General features: G+C 44.9%; 1 protein-coding gene across 1 annotated transcript in view; it reads right to left on the reverse strand.

Annotated features, from left to right (window-relative positions):
* Positions 1–1260: 1260 nt before the first annotated feature.
* LOC137305821 (meiosis initiator protein-like) overlaps positions 1261–17441 on the reverse strand; it is a 31852-nt gene continuing 15671 nt past the window's right edge. The window contains exons 10-14 of the mRNA XM_067974746.1: positions 13414–13535; positions 10833–11036; positions 7996–8246; positions 4010–4099; positions 1261–1372 (exon numbers count right to left, since the gene is read on the reverse strand). Coding sequence (XP_067830847.1) covers positions 1261–1372; positions 4010–4099; positions 7996–8246; positions 10833–11036; positions 13414–13535 — 779 coding nt within the window. The remainder of the gene's footprint in view (positions 1373–4009; positions 4100–7995; positions 8247–10832; positions 11037–13413; positions 13536–17441) is intronic.

Genomic DNA, 17441 nt, shown 5'->3' on the forward strand with positions numbered 1-17441 from the left:
AAAGTGATGGGTTACATACACATTTTAATATTAAACACAAACTATACTGACTGCAGAATGGTTCAGTGATGTCCTGCTATAAGAATCAGTTCTCAATTATGTTGTTATTGGCATGAAGCAAAAAAATATATACTTTTTCTAATTTGCAAATTTTGTGCTGGTTAAGATGACGGATTTTGGTGCTGGTGAACAGAATACTTTTATATCTTGGGCTCCCAGTGCCAGAATCAAGCATTCCTAGGTCAAGTATAGCATGATTAGATGCTGACTAAGACCATTACATGGTCTCAGATCAGGGATAGATGCCAAGTAACGATCCCTCTATTCTGCTCCAACAATACACTACAGCCTCAACCTCAGGTGAGCTCCTCCTACTGCACCAGTGAGACACTGTCCGTTTCCCATACCAGCCACCCTCTGGCCTCTCAGTGAGGATGCAATTTAGTGTGAAACAAAGATGGTGTGTCCTGTTCCTCATGCCCACAAGGAAATGGGGGTAGACTGCCCAAAACTCATATCAGGTTGGATCCTGCAGCCAATAAAAAGAGAAGGTTGGATTTGAATTCAGTTCCTCGGGGCGATAGACCAAAAGGAATTAAGGAGATGGCGACATTGCTTGTGATATAAGGAGATCTCAACTAGATTTTTCATAGTTGCTGCCAGGTCGAGCTGCTGCAGGGTACACAAGGCTGTGTGCTAAAGGCATGTAAGCCTAGAAAAAAAAATTATACCCAAGGGTCACAGCAGTGGCTCAGAATTAAGACAGACATGAGCCAAGCTTGCCAGACATTGCTAGTGTGCTTTAAATATAGACGTATAAAGATCTAATGGACATGAATGAAAACCGCATCAAATTCAATTACTGCTGGACTGTGCATTGTTACAGCTACACACTTCATTTGGAATACCGCCATTCACCTAAAATTAGCACCACTGTCAACGTGTTCTATTTTTGCTAATATTTAAGTGAGTGATGATGCTCAATATTAACTGTTGACAAAAATTCTCTTTCACAATTCTCCACATATATTAAAAGAGACACAATGATTTCCCAGGTTGTAAACTTGTCTTGAGATCCAAGTTAGACATTACTGAGTTTGCTGAACTTTTTGATTATACCAGGCCTGCCCTCCTCCAGCAACTCTTGTGTATTTAATGATGGTCTTGTGTGGCTCAGGTCAGACCCCCTCTCTGTTCCGGAATGACACTCTATGTGTCTCTCTCTCTCTCTCTCTCTCTCTCTCAGAATAGGAAGGGGCCTTACAGCAGGTGGAGAGGTTCGGGCATTTCCACCTCCTCCCTCTCTTCACTCGACGAGCTATCCAGCCTCACGATGCGGTTATTCATCTTGCTGAATTCGCGGGCCTTGATGCTGCGAATGAGAGAGAGAGAGACAGAGAGAGATATAAAAAAGAGAGGCAGATTTTTGTATTTGCTAAAGATCACACCTCTCGACCCTCCTGCTTTAATCGGGCCGAACCCTGACAGTAAACAGCACAGCTGAAAAAAGACACAAGAACGCGTATAATTACCAAGCCAACAAAATCAGCTGATCTGCTCGTTCTACTGAAAACCATATTGCTGACCTGAATTCCACCCGTTTAACACACTGCAGCATGGCAGGCATGCTGAAGATTACCACTAAACAGTGCAAAATACAACTGGCTGAAGTGTTGCTTAAGAGTCCGTTGCAAAATTACAGACCTTATCAAGAGAATTTAAATTATCTCTTTGCTTAGCAAATCTCCTAAAGCGCCTGGTAAAAAAGGTTAGTGATGCAACTTAAGCTCCTAATTGGGACGAGAACTGCAAAATTAATTCGGGAAATTGGGATCAGGATTAAAAAGTTAGGTTTTTTTGGGTGGCAAAGCAGTGCACTAACATGGTATGAGGAGTGGTGAATTGGGAACATTTGTATAGCATCTTATCACTCTCTCAGAAATATTTCAAAGTGATTCATGTGCAATGAATTGCTTTGAAGCACAGCGACCGTTGTTATGTCGGCAAACGTAGCAGCCACTCTACACCAGCAAGATCCTACAAACAGGAATGTGATGAATGACCAAATAATCTGTTGTTTTGGTGGTGTTGTTTGAGGGAGGAATGTTGGCCAGGATACTGGGACAATGCCATTGGATCTTTAACGTCCACTTCAGGAGTGTCAACCCACTGTACTAAACAACCTACAACTCGACACCAATCTTACTCAGATATGACTGATGAGGTAAGTGGAAAAACATACGCTGTTACAATAGGGGACGCTCTTCTTAGGTTGGGATTGAGTACAGAATGCTTTCCTTTACAACTAGCCTATGTTGCATCTGATCTAGGAGTGCTTACTGGGGCAGTGTAGAGGGAGCTTTACTCTGCATCTAACCAGTGCTGTAGTTGCCATGAGGCTGCCACTCGATCACAAAAGTAAGAAGAAAAGTTTGCCATCTCTTACCTTACAAAGAGAGAGAGAGATCTCACATGGAGAATGGCCACTTTGGCAAGGTACCAGAGCAGAACTAGGGCAATGGGACTGTCCTCTGGCAAGAATCAAGAGAGAAGTGAAGAAAGGGACAGAAAATTGGAGAGATAAAATTCTCATCTTGCGAAGTGCCCAATTCAACCAGCAACCCCACAGCCATCTTCTGTGATTAATGGGATTACCAGTATGTAAATGAAGATGCAGGTATGACAAGGAAAGGTGACAGCTTAAAAGAGAAAGTGGTGAGGGTGGGAGGGTGGTGTAGTTTCAGTTTAAACAGTTTAAATACTGTCCCATTGTTTCCGTTTTTTGTTGTTTCCGTTTCCTCGAGCCTGGTTGTATTCTCACTCGATACACATGCATGCAATCCAGCATGGATCACTAAATAACAATCAGGAATGGGAAGCTTGGCTGGCGCTTTTTCTAACCAATTTTCTTCCCCCGTCTACTAAAGGCTCTGTCTCGTGATGCGGTGCAGATCCACGGGTGCTGGCAGCTTTCCAGTTCATCAACCAAGAAGGCATTCTTCCTGTTGGCCAGCTACTTCGCTACAGGGGGCATCACAGCCAAGCCTGATCGAGACCTCACCCAATGTCCACACACTCACTTTCCAGCACTAAAAGTGAATCATGGAATAATCCAGCACAGGAGACCATTCGGTCTATCGTGTCTGTGCCAGCTCTTGAAAGAGCTATCCAATTAGTTCCTCTCCTCTGCTCTTTCCCCGTAGCCCCGCAAATTTCTCCTTTCAAGTATATATCCCATTCCCTTTTGAAAGTTATTACTGAATCTGCTTCCACCGCCCTTCAGGCAGTGCATTCCAGATCATAACAACTCGCTGAGTAAAAAGATTTCTCCACATCCCTCCCTGGATTTTTTGGCAATTATCTTAAATCTGTGCCCTCTGGTTAACCACACGCTTGCCAGTGGAAATATTTTCTCCCTATTTACTCCATCAAAACCCTTCATGATTTTGAACACCTCTATTAAATCTCGCCGCAACCTTCTCTGCTCTAAGGAGAACCAACTCAGCTGCTCTAGTCCCTCCACTCAACTGAATTCCCTCATCCCTGGTATAATTCTGGTAAATCTCCTCTGCAACCTCTCCAAGGCCTTGACATCCTTCCTAAAGTGTCGTGCCCAGAACTTGACACAATACTCTAGGTAAGGCCTAACCCTTAATTTACAAAAGGTTTAGCATAACTTCCTCGCTCTTGATCGCAATTTTTCCTCTCCCTAGCCCGTGGGCACTGAGACCAATTGCATCATCTTACTGTTGCCTAGCAGAGATCAGTAACCTCGGCACAGACCAGAGACTGAACCTGGGTCAGTATGTCTCAGTTCCACACGGGGCAATGCGGACCACCAACAGAGCCACTGGAGGAGCTCTACCCTGATCTTGGTCAAAACAGAACTCCCACACACTAGGGGATGTTTAAAGTTTGGTGCGCTTTCCCCTACTGACTGGATACCTGCCGCTATGGGTCTCTGCACTCCGCAGTGCATCACTTCACTGCTGCCCGCTGCCCATCTTACCAGTACGGCCGCCGTTCATTTTTTGACATAGTGCGCCACACGTGAGCCAAAGCTTTGGTAGCAACCGTAGAAGCAGTTCCGGGATGGTCACTGTGGAGATACAAAGGATTCTGATCAACCTTTGGACACTTTGACTGAAATATGAAGAATACAATTGGGCACGTCAGTACATGTTTATTTAGCAACAAGATGTTGCTTTATTCAAGCTTTTCCTCCTCCCTGGATCCCCGCTGTGTTGAAATCAAGACTCAATCAACTATCTCTTATTCTAATTCAGACTCAGGACTCATAACTGTGGATCTCCTCACCTCCCTCGGCCTTCCCTTTCTTCTAGAATCTGCAACAATAACGTGAATTTTTATAGCGAGACTACGGTAATAAATTGTCCCAAAGTGCTTCACAGAGTCGACAGCTGGACACCGAGCAGTGATGGGAGCAAGGTTCGAGGAGGTAACCAAAGGCATGGTGAAAGGGGTGGATTCTGAGATGGGGTGGAGGGGAGAGGTAGAAACGCAGAGGGGTTTGAGGGGTATGGTTTGCGAAGTGCAGGACTGAGGCGAGTGAAGGCTCTGTGACCAAAGTTGGAGTGGAGGTGGGAGGAAATACAACTGGCTGAAAAAACATGAACTGGGACCCCCTCTTCCTACCTGATGTACTGTATCACACACTATCCCCTCTCTCTGATGTACTGTATCACACACTATCCCCTCTCTGATGTACTGTATCACACACTATCCCCTCTCTCTGATGTACTGTATCACACACTATCCCCTCTCTCTGATGTACTGTATCACACACTATCCCCTCTCTCTGATGTACTGTATCACACACTATCCCCTCTCTCTGATGTACTGTATCACACACTATCCCCTCTCTCTGATGTACTGTATCACACACTATCCCCTCTCTCTGATGTACTGTATCACACACTATCCCCTCTCTCTGATGTACTGTATCACACACTATCCCCTCTCTCTGATGTACTGTATTATACACTATCCCCTCTTATAGGAACATACGAACAGAAGTAGGCCATTTAGCCCCTCGAGCCTGTTCCGCCATTCAATGAGATTATGGCTGATCTGTGACCTAACTCCATATACCTTACTTAGCTCCATATCCCTTAATACCTTTGGGTAACAAAAATCTATCAATCTCAGATTTAAAATTAATAATTGAGCTAGCATCAACTGCTGTTTGTGGAAGAGTTCCAAACTTCTACCACCCTTTGCTTGTAGAAGTGTTTCCTAACTTCACTCCTGAAAGTGCTGGCTCTAATTTTTAGGCTATGTCCCCTAGTCCTAGATTCCCCAACCAGCAGAAATAGTTTCTCTCTATCTACCCTATCAGTTCCCCTTAATATCTTGAAAACTTCGATCAAATCACCACTTAATCTTCTAAATTCCAGGGAATACAATCCTAGTTTGTGTAATTTCTCCTCGTAATTTAACCCTTGGGGCCCAGATATCATTCTAGTAAATCTACGCTGCACTCCCTCCAAGGCAAATATATCCTTCCTAAGGTGCGGTGCCCAGAACTGAATCCAGTACTCCAGGTGTGGTCTCACCGGGGCTTTGTATGGCGGTAGCATAACTTCTACCCCCTCTCTCTTATGTACCGTATCACACACAATCCTCTGTCTCTGATGTATTGTATCACACACAATCCTCTGTCTCTGATGTATTGTATCACACACAATCCTCTGTCTCTGATGTACTGTATCACACACAATCCTCTCTCTGATGTACTGTATCACACACTATCCCCTCTCTCTGATGTACTGTATCACACACAATCCTCTCTCTGATGTACTGTATCACACACTATCCCCTCTCTGTGTACTGTATCACACACTATCCCCTCTCTGTGTACTGTATCACACACTATCCTCTCTCTCTGATGTACTGTATCACACACTATCCTCTCTCTGATGTACTGTATCACACACAATCCTCTCTCTGATGTACTGTATCACACACTATCCCCTCTCTCTGATGTACTGTATCACACACTATCCCCTCTCTCTGATGTACTGTATCACACACTATCCTCTCTCTGATGTACTGTATCACACACTATCCCCTCTCTCTGATGTACTGTATCACACACAATCCTCTCTCTGATGTACTGTATCACACACTATCCTCTCTCTGATGTACTGTATCACACACTATCCTCTCTCTGATGTACTGTATCACACACTATCCTCTCTCTGATGTACTGTATCACACACTATCCCCTCTCTCTGATGTACTGTATCACACACTATCCCCTCTCTCTGATGTATTGTATCACACACAATCCTCTCTCTGATGTACTGTATCACACACTATCCCCTCTCTCTGATGTACTGTATCACACACTATCCCCTCTCTCTGATGTACTGTATCACACACAATCCTCTCTCTGATGTACTGTATCACACACTATCCTCTCTCTGATGTACTGTATCACACACTATCCTCTCTCTGATGTACTGTATCACACACTATCCCCTCTCTCTGATGTACTGTATCACACACTATCCCCTCTCTCTGATGTATTGTATCACACACAATCCTCTCTCTGATGTACTGTATCACACACTATCCCCTCTCTCTGATGTACTGTATCACACACAATCCTCTCTCTGATGTACTGTATCACACACTATCCCCTCTCTCTGATGTACTGTATCACACACTATCCCCTCTCTCTGATGTACTGTATCACACACTATCCCCTCTCTCTGATGTACTGTATCACACACTATCCCCTCTCTCTGATGTACTGTATCACACACTATCCCCTCTCTCTGATGTACTGTATCACACACTATCCTCTCTCTGATGTACTGTATCACACACTATCCCCTCTCTCTGATGTACTGTATCACACACAATCCTCTCTCTGATGTACTGTATCACACACTATCCTCTCTCTGATGTACTGTATCACACACTATCCTCTCTCTGATGTACTGTATCACACACTATCCTCTCTCTGATGTACTGTATCACACACTATCCCCTCTCTCTGATGTACTGTATCACACACTATCCCCTCTCTCTGATGTATTGTATCACACACAATCCTCTCTCTGATGTACTGTATCACACACTATCCCCTCTCTCTGATGTACTGTATCACACACTATCCCCTCTCTCTGATGTACTGTATCACACACAATCCTCTCTCTGATGTACTGTATCACACACTATCCTCTCTCTGATGTACTGTATCACACACTATCCTCTCTCTGATGTACTGTATCACACACTATCCCCTCTCTCTGATGTACTGTATCACACACTATCCCCTCTCTCTGATGTATTGTATCACACACAATCCTCTCTCTGATGTACTGTATCACACACTATCCCCTCTCTCTGATGTACTGTATCACACACAATCCTCTCTCTGATGTACTGTATCACACACTATCCCCTCTCTCTGATGTACTGTATCACACACTATCCCCTCTCTCTGATGTACTGTATCACACACTATCCCCTCTCTCTGATGTACTGTATCACACACTATCCCCTCTCTCTGATGTACTGTATCACACACTATCCCCTCTCTCTGATGTACTGTATCACACACTATCCCCTCTCTCTGATGTACTGTATCACACACTATCCCCTCTCTCTGATGTACTGTATCACACACTATCCCCTCTCTCTGATGTACTGTATCACACACAATCCTCTCTCTGATGTACTGTATCACACACTATCCCCTCTCTCTGATGTACTGTATCACACACAATCCTCTCTCTGATGTACTGTATCACACACTATCCCCTCTCTGTGTACTGTATCACACACAATCTCCTCTCTCTGATGTACTGTATCACACACTATCCTCTCTCTGATGTACTGTATCACACACTATCCTCTCTCTGATGTACTGTATCACACACAATCTCCTCTCCCTGATGTACTGTATCACACACAATCCCCTCTCTCTGATGAAGTGTAAAAGGCACCATCATGCCTCTCTACCTGATGTACAGCCTCCTGTTAATACGACAGAACATGATGAATCCATTGACACATTTCTTCTTCAGCTGGAGGGCGCAGCATCTCTTCCTGCGCATCTTGCTGTGGTTGCCTTGGCTGACATTCTTGGTGCGCTTTTGTTTGCTCAAAGACGTTTGCTGCGAAAGCTTTCCCCTGCAGTACGGAGTCCAGGTGATATCATTGTCTTCCATGTCATCACTTGATGACAGCCAACGTTCGCTTTCATCGCTGTCCTAGAGGTGACAGTCTGGGAGTCAGATAACTTGCTACAACTTTCCCTTCAATCACTGGTAGTTATGCTAAACCTTTATAAATCACAGGTAGTTATGCTAAACCTTTAAAAATCACTGGTTTGACCTCAGCTAGAAAATTGTGTCCAATTCTGGGCACCACACTATAGAAAGGATGTGGAGGCCTTGGGGAGGGTGCAGAGGAGATTTACTAGAATGGTAAGCTGGGATTCCTCTTCTTAGAGCATAGAATGTTAAGGGGAGATTTAATAGAGGTGTTCAAAATTATGAAGGGTTTTTGATAGCGTAGATAGGGAGAAACTGTTTCCACTGGCAGGAAGGTTGGTAACCAGAGGACACAGATTTAAGATAATTGGCCAAAGAACCAAGGGGGAGATGAGGAGACATTTTTTTTTTAAGCAGCAAATTGTTATGATATGGAATGTTCTGCCTGAGAGGGTGGTAGAAGCAGATTCAATAGTAACTTTCAAAACGGAATTGGACATATACTTGAAAAGGAAAAATTTGCAGAGCTATGGGGAAAGAGCAGGGAAGTGGGACTAATTGGATAGCTCTTTTAAAGAACCGGCACAGACACAATGGGCCGAATGGCCTCCTTCTGTGCTCTATGATTCTAAAGCTGGAATTGTCACAAGTTTCCATCCTATCTCTAACTCAACATCAAGTGCACCTTTCTACTTATTTGAGATAGTCATGATCAGAGACTTAACAAGCCAGGACGGTGAGTGGAGGAGAGTCTAATAGGACAGTTCAAAGTTTTGAGAGTTTGAGCAGATAGATAGTGAAAGATTATTTCCACTGGTTGGTGAATCAATAACTAAAGGGCATAAATTTATGATCGTCACCAACAGAATGAAGGGACAGATTAGGAGAATTTTTTTTTTTTTACAAAGAGTGTTGTTAGGACAAAGAATTCCACACCAGAAACAGTGGTGGATGCAGAATGCATAATAGCTAAATATTTGAAAAAGGTAAAAAAAGGGTGTTGGAAAAGGGAAGGTGAATGGGACTAAGTGACTAGTTCTTTCGGACAGCTGGGACAGGCGCAATGGATAGAGTGGCCTCCTTCTGTGCTGTAAAAAGTCTATGATTCCCGTACTAAAACTATAAAAGGGGGGTTAGAAGTTCTTTTTTCAGACAAAGGGTTATTAGACTGTGAATCCATTACCCCAAATGGTTATTGAAGCTGAGTCAATCCTGACATTTATTATATTATAGGAAAATATTACATTTATTTATTTATTATAGGAAAATGTTAAAGTGTACAGAGAAAGCAGGGTATTGGGAACGGATGTGATATTTCTGATGTGGAGTTAGCACCGGCACAGCCACAACGGGCTCAGTGTCCTTGCTCTACGCTGAGATGCCCATGATTTTATGAATATCTTGATGCTCAATGATACTCAATCCTGCCAGGGTGCCACTTGCAGTTCACTTTCCTTTAAATTGTGCTACGCCATGTGTTTCTGGGCCTCCATTCATGGTCCACCTGGGCATGGGGTGTTCACCGAGCTGGGAGTGAGTCCTGTCCCCTGTAGTGCCTCAGCCCCAATCTCAGTCTCCTGCACCAATATGTTGTCTTTTTTTTATTATTTCCCAACCTGTTGCCTCTCTGCGTGTGAGTCACAGTTTAACTGGATTGAGATTGTGCAAAACTGACTTCATGCAACAAACTTAGAAGGGAGTTAAGACTTTAGCTGAGGTTGGGTTTAAACCGAGGTCCTAGAAGTGATAGTAAGGCTCCCATTTTAAGAACATAATAAAGAAATAAATGTCTGAATGATTGGGCAGCACAAAGGGTTAGACACTGGCCTTTCATCTCAGGGACCTGGGTTCAAATCCATCCAGACTAGTGAGCAGTCTCAATCCAGTCACTAGTGCACAGTACAAAGCCTCCCTTAAAAGTCATCATATGGCAATCTCACTCAGAAAAGACCTAGAATGACTGGTGAGGGAAATTGAAAAAGACTTGCATTTATATAGCACCTTTCAAAGATGTCCCAAAGTTCTCTACAGCCAATGAAATACTTTTGAAGTGTCGTCACTGTTGTAACGTAGGAAATGCAGCAGCCAATTTGCACACAGCAAGGTCCCATAAACATCAATGAGATAATGACCAGATAATTTGTTCTAGTGATGGTAGTTGAGGGATAAATATTGACCAGGACACCAGGGAGAACTTCTCCAAATAGTACCATGGGATCTTTTATGTCCACCTGAGAGGGCAGACAGGGCCTCGGACTCATCCGAAAGACAGCAAATCTGACAGTGCAGCACTCCCTCAGTACTGCCCTGGAGTGTCAGCATAGATTATGCACTCAAGTCACTGGATTGAGACTTGAACCCACCTTTTGACTCAGAGGCAAGAGTTACACTGTTACAGTCTGAAGTTGGCTCAGGCACATTGATGGGGCTTTACTCTTAGTGGGAGCTTTACTCTGCATCTGAGCCATGCCGTAACTGACTTGGCAGACATTGGGAGTGCCTAAAATCCCCTTAATAACCACAGAAAAAATTCACACAAAAATACGTGTATGTAATAGGGATGATTATGATGGAGTAAGTAACCTCCTGCAGAAGATGTCTGTCCCACTTCTCTGAGCTTGGACAAATCTGGCAGGAGTTGTCCCCTGAAGATGTACTGTCAGCTTGGCTGGAGTCTGTCCTGCTTGTCTCACTATATGGGAGGTAGCAGTGGTCGAAAATGAAGGTTGACTGGAACGAGTCGGAGGTCATCGGCGGAGTTGCTGGCACAGTTTGATCTGGATCGTCCTGGGTAAAGCAAAGCGAAGAGATATTCAACATCATCTACAGCACCAGCTCTGCAATGCAGCCCATCCCTTATAAGTGTATAACTCAACTTCAGCCTTCCTTCCACCCATTTTTCCTGAAGGCATTGATTCAAGCTAGGTCACAGTTCTGCAGGTAGTGTCCTTTCAGTATAAGAACATAAGAAATAAGAGCAGGAATAGGCCACACGGCCCCTCGAGCCTGCTCTGCCATTCAATAAGATCATGGTTGATCTTCTACCTCAACTCCACTTACCCACCTTATCTCCATATCCCTTGATTCCCTTCGTGTCCAAAAATCTATCAGTTTTGAATATACTCAACGATTGAGCATCCGCAGCCCTCTGGGGTACAGAATTCCAGAGACTCACAACCCTGAGTGAAGAAATCGTTCCTCATCTCAGTCTCAGGATAAGGGGTCAGCCATTTAGGACTATGACCCCTAGTTCTAGACTCTCCCACCAGGGGAAACAGCCTCTAAGCATTTACCCTCTAAGAATTTTATTCATTTCAATGAGATCACCGCTCATTCAAGTGTCCATTCTTCATGAGTGATTGTCGGTAGGCTATCTGACCGTGGGAGCATCACTGCCAATTTCCATCCTGTATTTGGCCAACACCCACATTCCAACAGGAGTAACTGGGAGTTGAAACGTTGGCTGATTTTTCTTCCCTCCAATCCAGAGGCGCAGAGGCCATTTTAGTGCCCCAATTGCTGCCCTGACTCAAATCAGATGATTGCACGCACCAGGGATCAAACCTGAGACCTTCAGGCCTGCATGACTCCGTACTCCACCAGTGGTACCTCTATCCACACAACAAACTCATTTTTATTTGATTCGTACCCAAACTTAAAATTTTCAAGCTCATTCAATGAGTTGGTGGCTTTAAGCAGCGAATAGCCGAATCAGATAGACCAGAATAGTCGCAAGTTCGGTCTCCTGTCTGTTGTGAGAAAGTTTGTCTCAGCCAGGGCGATGATTGGGACAGTATAATTAACATAGAAAAACATAGAAAATAGGAGCAAGAGTAGGCCTTTCGGCCCTTCGGGCCTGCTCCGCCATTCAAAATGATCACGGCTGATCGTTGATCTCAGTCGCACTGGGCAGGGAAAGGGTAAAATTGACCAGGGTTCCTGCCCTCTGATCACCATCCAGTGACCCCTGCTGGAAAGCGTATGTGGATGTCATATATTTGGCTTGTATTCCCTTGAGTTTCGAAGGATGAGAGAGTGATCTAATTGAGGTGTTTATAATGATAAAGGAGTTTGAAAGGATAGGGAATCCAGAATAAGGGGGCAGAATCTTAAACTTAAGAGTTAGGCCAGTTAGGGGTGAAATCAGGAAGCATTTTCTCACACAAAGGGTAGTGGAAATTGAACTCTCCCCCCCACAAAAGGCTGTGGATGCTTGGTCAATTGAAATTTTGAAGACTGAGGTCGATAGATTTTTGATACGTAAGAATATCAAGGGATATGGATCAAAGGCAGGTAAATGGTGCTGAGAAACAGATCAGCCATGTTCTAATAGAATGGCAGAACAGGTTTGAGGGGCTGAATGGCCTATTCTTATTCCTATGTGAGGTGAGGACTAGGTTGGGCGTAACCTTTAATGTTCTCCAGTCAGTCAGGGCTCACTATCAAGGTTCATGGATGAATAAAGGTCACTTAATGAACAAGGTACCAGAGGACAACTAGTGCCTATGGAACCAAAACGAATGAACGACTTGCATTTGTACAAACTGAGCCGCTGTCGGGGTGCTGGGAAGGTGACTGTAAGCATCCACTCGCAATCTAACCATGTGAGAGAGACGGACTTTCATTTATATAGTGCCTTTCACAATCTCAGGACGTCCTAAAGCACTTTACAGCCAATGAAGTACTTTTGAAATGTAGTCATTATTGTAATGTAGGAAATGCAGCAGCCAATTTGCGCACAGCAAGGTCCCACAAACAGCAATGAGATAAATGACCAGATGTTGGTTGAGGGATAATTATTGGCCAGGACACCGGGGAGAACTCCCCTGCTCTTCTCCGAAATAGTGCCACGGGATCCTTTACATCCACTTGAGAGGGCAGACGGGGCCTTGGTTTAATGTCTCATCCAAAAGACAGTATCTCCGACAGAGCAGCACTCCCTCAGTATTGGCACTAGTGCTCAAGTCTCTGGAGTGCGGTGTGAACCCACGATCTTCTGACTCAGAGGAGAGAGTGCTACCTGGGCATAAATGCCTTCAGAAGAGGAAAGGAAAGGGCCGGAGTGGAGAGGAGAGGCACCAACATGAGCAATTTGGAAAAAAAACACTATTTGGAAAAAAAATCATATTCTTAAAGCTTCACGCCAGCTCCCTGTAGTTAGTACCTTTACAGCGAGATTCCAGTAACCATTAGGATATTGCTGGGTTTGACTTGTGTTAGACAGCTTCAAGTCCCCAGTTCTGGTCGCTGGGAGTTCTGGGCTAAGGCACACGGCTCCAAACAAGGCTGCATGGAGAAAAATGACAAGATTGTGGCAAGTAATCAACCATGGGCTTTCTTTTCAGTCTAAAATTTGTAATACGATGACTGATGGACAAAAAACAAAACAGATTTTAAAAAAAATTCGTTCATGGGATGTGGGCGTCGCTGGCGAGGCCAGCATTTATTGCCCATCCCTAATTGCCCTTGAGAAGATGGTAGTGAGCCGCCTTCTTGAACCGCTGCAGTCCGTGTGGTGAAGGTTCTCCCACAGTGCTGTTAGGGAGGGAGTTCCAGGATTTTGACCCAGCGACGATGAAGGAACGGCGATATATTTCCAAGTCGGGATGGTGTGTGACTTGGAGGGGAACGTGCAGGTGATGTTGTTCCCATGTGCCTGCTGCTCTTGTCCTTCTAGATGGTAGAGGTCGCAGGTTTGGGAGGTGCTGTCGAAGAAGCCTTGGCGAGTTGCTGCAGTGCATCCTGTGGATGGTACACACTGCAGCCACTGTGCGCCGGTGGTGAAGGGAGTGAATGTTTAGGGTGGTGGATGGGGTGCCAATCAAGCGGGCTGCTTTGTCCTGGATGGTGTCAAGCTTCTTGAGTATTGTTGGAGCTGCACTCATCCACGCAAGTGGAGAGTATTCTATCACACTCCTGACTTGTGCCTTGTAGATGGTAGAAAGGCTTTGGGGAGTCAGGAGGTGAGTCACTCGCCGCAGAATACCCAGCCTCTGTCCTGCTCTTGTAGCCACAGTATTTATGTGGCTGGTCCAGTTAAGTTTCTGGTCAATAGTGGCCCCCAGGATGTTGATGGTGGGGGATTAGGTGATGGTGGGGGATTAGGTGATGGTAATGTCGTTGAATGTCAAGGGGAGGTGGTTAGACTCTCTCTTGTTGGAGATAGTCATTGCCTGGCACGAATGTTACTTGCCACTTATGAGCCCAAGCCTGGATATTGTCCAGGTCTTGCTGCATGCGGGCACGGACTGCTTCATTATCTGAGGGGTTGCTAATGGAACTGAACACTGTGCAATCATCAGCGAACATCCCCATTTCTGACCTTATGATGGAGGGAAGGTCATTGATGAAGCAGCTGAAGATGGTTGGGCCAAGGACACTGCCCTGAGATCCTGAATGAATATTTCACATCGGTATTTACGGTTGAGAAAGGCATGGATGTTAGGGAACTTGGGGAAATAAATAGTGATGTCTTGAGGAGTGTACATATTACAGAGAGGGAGGTGCTGGAAGTCTTAACGCGCATCAAGGTAGATAAATCTCCGGGACCTGATGAAATGTATCCCAGGACGTTATGAGAGGTTAGGGAGGAAATTGCGGGTCCCCTAGCAGAGATATTTGAATCATCCACCGCTACAGGTGAGGTGCCTGAAGATTGGAGGGTAGCAAATGTTGTGCCTTTGTTTAAGAAGGGCAGCAGGGAAAAGCCTGGGAACTACAGACATCTGTAGTGGGTAAGTTGTTAGAGGGTATTCTGAGGGACAGGATCTACAGGCATTTGGAGAGGCAGGGACTAATTAGGAACAGTCAGCATGGTTTTGTGAGAGGAAAATCATGTCTCACGAATTTGATTGAGTTTTTTGAAGGGGTAACCAAGAAGATAGATGAGGGCTGTGCAGTAGACGTGGTCTACATGGACTTCAGCAAAGCCTTTGACAAGGTACCGCATGGTAGGTTGTTACATAAGGTTAAATCTCATGGGATCCAAGGTGAGGTAGCCAATTGGATACAAAATTGGCTTGACGACAGAAGACAGAGGGTGGGTGTAGAGGGTTGTTTTTCAAACTGGATGCCTGTGTCCAGTGGTGTGCCTCAGGGATCGGTGCTGGGTCCACTGTTATTTGTTATTTATATTAATGATTTGGATGAGAATTTAGGAGGCATGGTTAGTAAGTTTGCAGATGACACCAAGATTGGTGGCATTGTGGACAGTGAAGAAGGTTATCTAGGATTGCAACGGGATCTTGATAAATTGGGCCAGTGGGCCGATGAATGGCAGATGGAGTTTAATTTAGATAAATGTGAGGTGATGCATTTTGGTAGATCGAATCGGGCCAGGACCTACTCCGTTAATGGTAGGGCGTTGGGGAGAGTTATAGAACAAAGAGATCTCGGAGTACAGGTTCATAGCTCCTTGAAAGTGGAGTCACAGGTGGATAGGGTGGTGAAGAAGGCATTCGGCATGCTTGGTTTCATTGGTCAGAACATTGAATGCAGGAGTTGGGATGTCTTGTTGAAGTTGTACAGGGCATTGGTGAGGCCATACTTGGAATACTGTGTACAGTTCTGGTCACCCTATTATAGAAAGGATATTATTAAACTAGAAAGAGTGCAGAAAAGATTTACTATGATGCTACCGGGACTTGATGGTTTGACTTATAGGGAGAGGTTAGACAGACTGGGACTTTTTTCCCTGGAGAGTAGGAGGTTAAGGGGTGATCTTATAGAAGTCTATAAAATAATGAGGGGCATAGATAAGGTAGATAGTCAAAATCTTTTTCCAAAGGTAGGGGAGTCTATAATGAGGGGGCATAGATTTAAGGTAAGAGGGGAGAGATACAAAAGGGTCCAGAGGGGCAATTTTTTCACTCAAAGGGTGGTGAGTGTCTGGAACGAGCTGCCAGAGGCAGTAGTAGAGGCGGGTACAATTTTGTCTTTTAAAAAGCATTTGGACAGTTACATGGGTAAGATGGGTAGAGAGGGATATGGGCCAAGTGCAGGAAATTGGGACTAGCTTAGTGGTATAAACTGGGCGACATGGACATGTTGGGCCGAAGGGCCTGTTTCCATGTTGTAACTTCTATGATTCTATGATAACTCCTGCAGCAATGTCCAGGGGCTGAGATGATTGGCCTCCAACAACCACTACCATCTTCCTTTGAGCTAGTTATGACTCCAGCCACTGGAGAGTTTTCCACCTGATTCCCATTGACTTCAATTTTACTAGGGCTCCTTGGTGCCACACGGTCAAACGCTGCCTTGATGTCAAGGGCAGTCACTCTCACCTCACCTCTGGAATTCAGCTCTTTTGTCCATGTTTGGACCAAGGCTGTAATGAGGTCTGAAGCCAAGTGGTCCTGGCGGAACCCAAACTGAGCATCGGTGAGCAGGTTATTGGTGAGTAAATGCCGCTTGATAGCACTATCGACGGCACCTTCCAGATGTCACTGATTGTAACAACTCTCAGCATATACACTCAGCCAAATTTTGTGCTTCAGCCTCTGGCATGGGATTTGAAGCCACTACCTTCTAACTCAGGAGGCAAGAGTGCTACCCCTGAACCAAGGCTGACACCTACTAGGAAACCCATCTCTGAGTGAGGGAGGAGTATCTATACAGTAAGCAAGATCCGCAGTCTCCAGGGCAACTGAAGAACTCGACAAATTAAAAATAAAATTAAAATTGGCGTGTTGGGCAAGTGCAACTGATTAAGTTGTGATCAGCTGCACTGTACTTGCAGGCCATTTGAAGTTTAGATCCCCCTCTCTCATAGCAATGCTGGGTCAAAATCCTGCAATTTCCTACCTAACACCGCAGTGACAGCACCATCACCATAAGGAGTGCAGCAGTTCAAGAAGGCAGCCTACCACCACCTTCTCAGGGCAATAAATGCCAGCCTTGCCAGTGCTGCCCACCTCCCGAGAAAACAAAAGTTTTAAGATGAATATGTCCGGGTGTATTCAGCATCTGTTATCAATTCCAGCAGAAAAGGTGCTGGCAACTGGTGAGGAACCGGAAGGAAAAGTTTCCACGTTTGATCTCTCTCCCCTGCTCGCCCCGGTACCACCCGAAAACAGGCCATAAAATGGGGAAAAATCTAGCCTTGAATGTCAGCAAGCTGTTCGACCAAGTGAGACATCAACGCCGAGCCCGATCCTGTCCTTACCCGACATCCAGACACACCTTGCAGGA

Source organism: Heptranchias perlo, chromosome 41 (assembly GCF_035084215.1).
Source record: "Heptranchias perlo isolate sHepPer1 chromosome 41, sHepPer1.hap1, whole genome shotgun sequence".
Classification (NCBI taxonomy): domain Eukaryota; kingdom Metazoa; phylum Chordata; class Chondrichthyes; order Hexanchiformes; family Hexanchidae; genus Heptranchias; species Heptranchias perlo.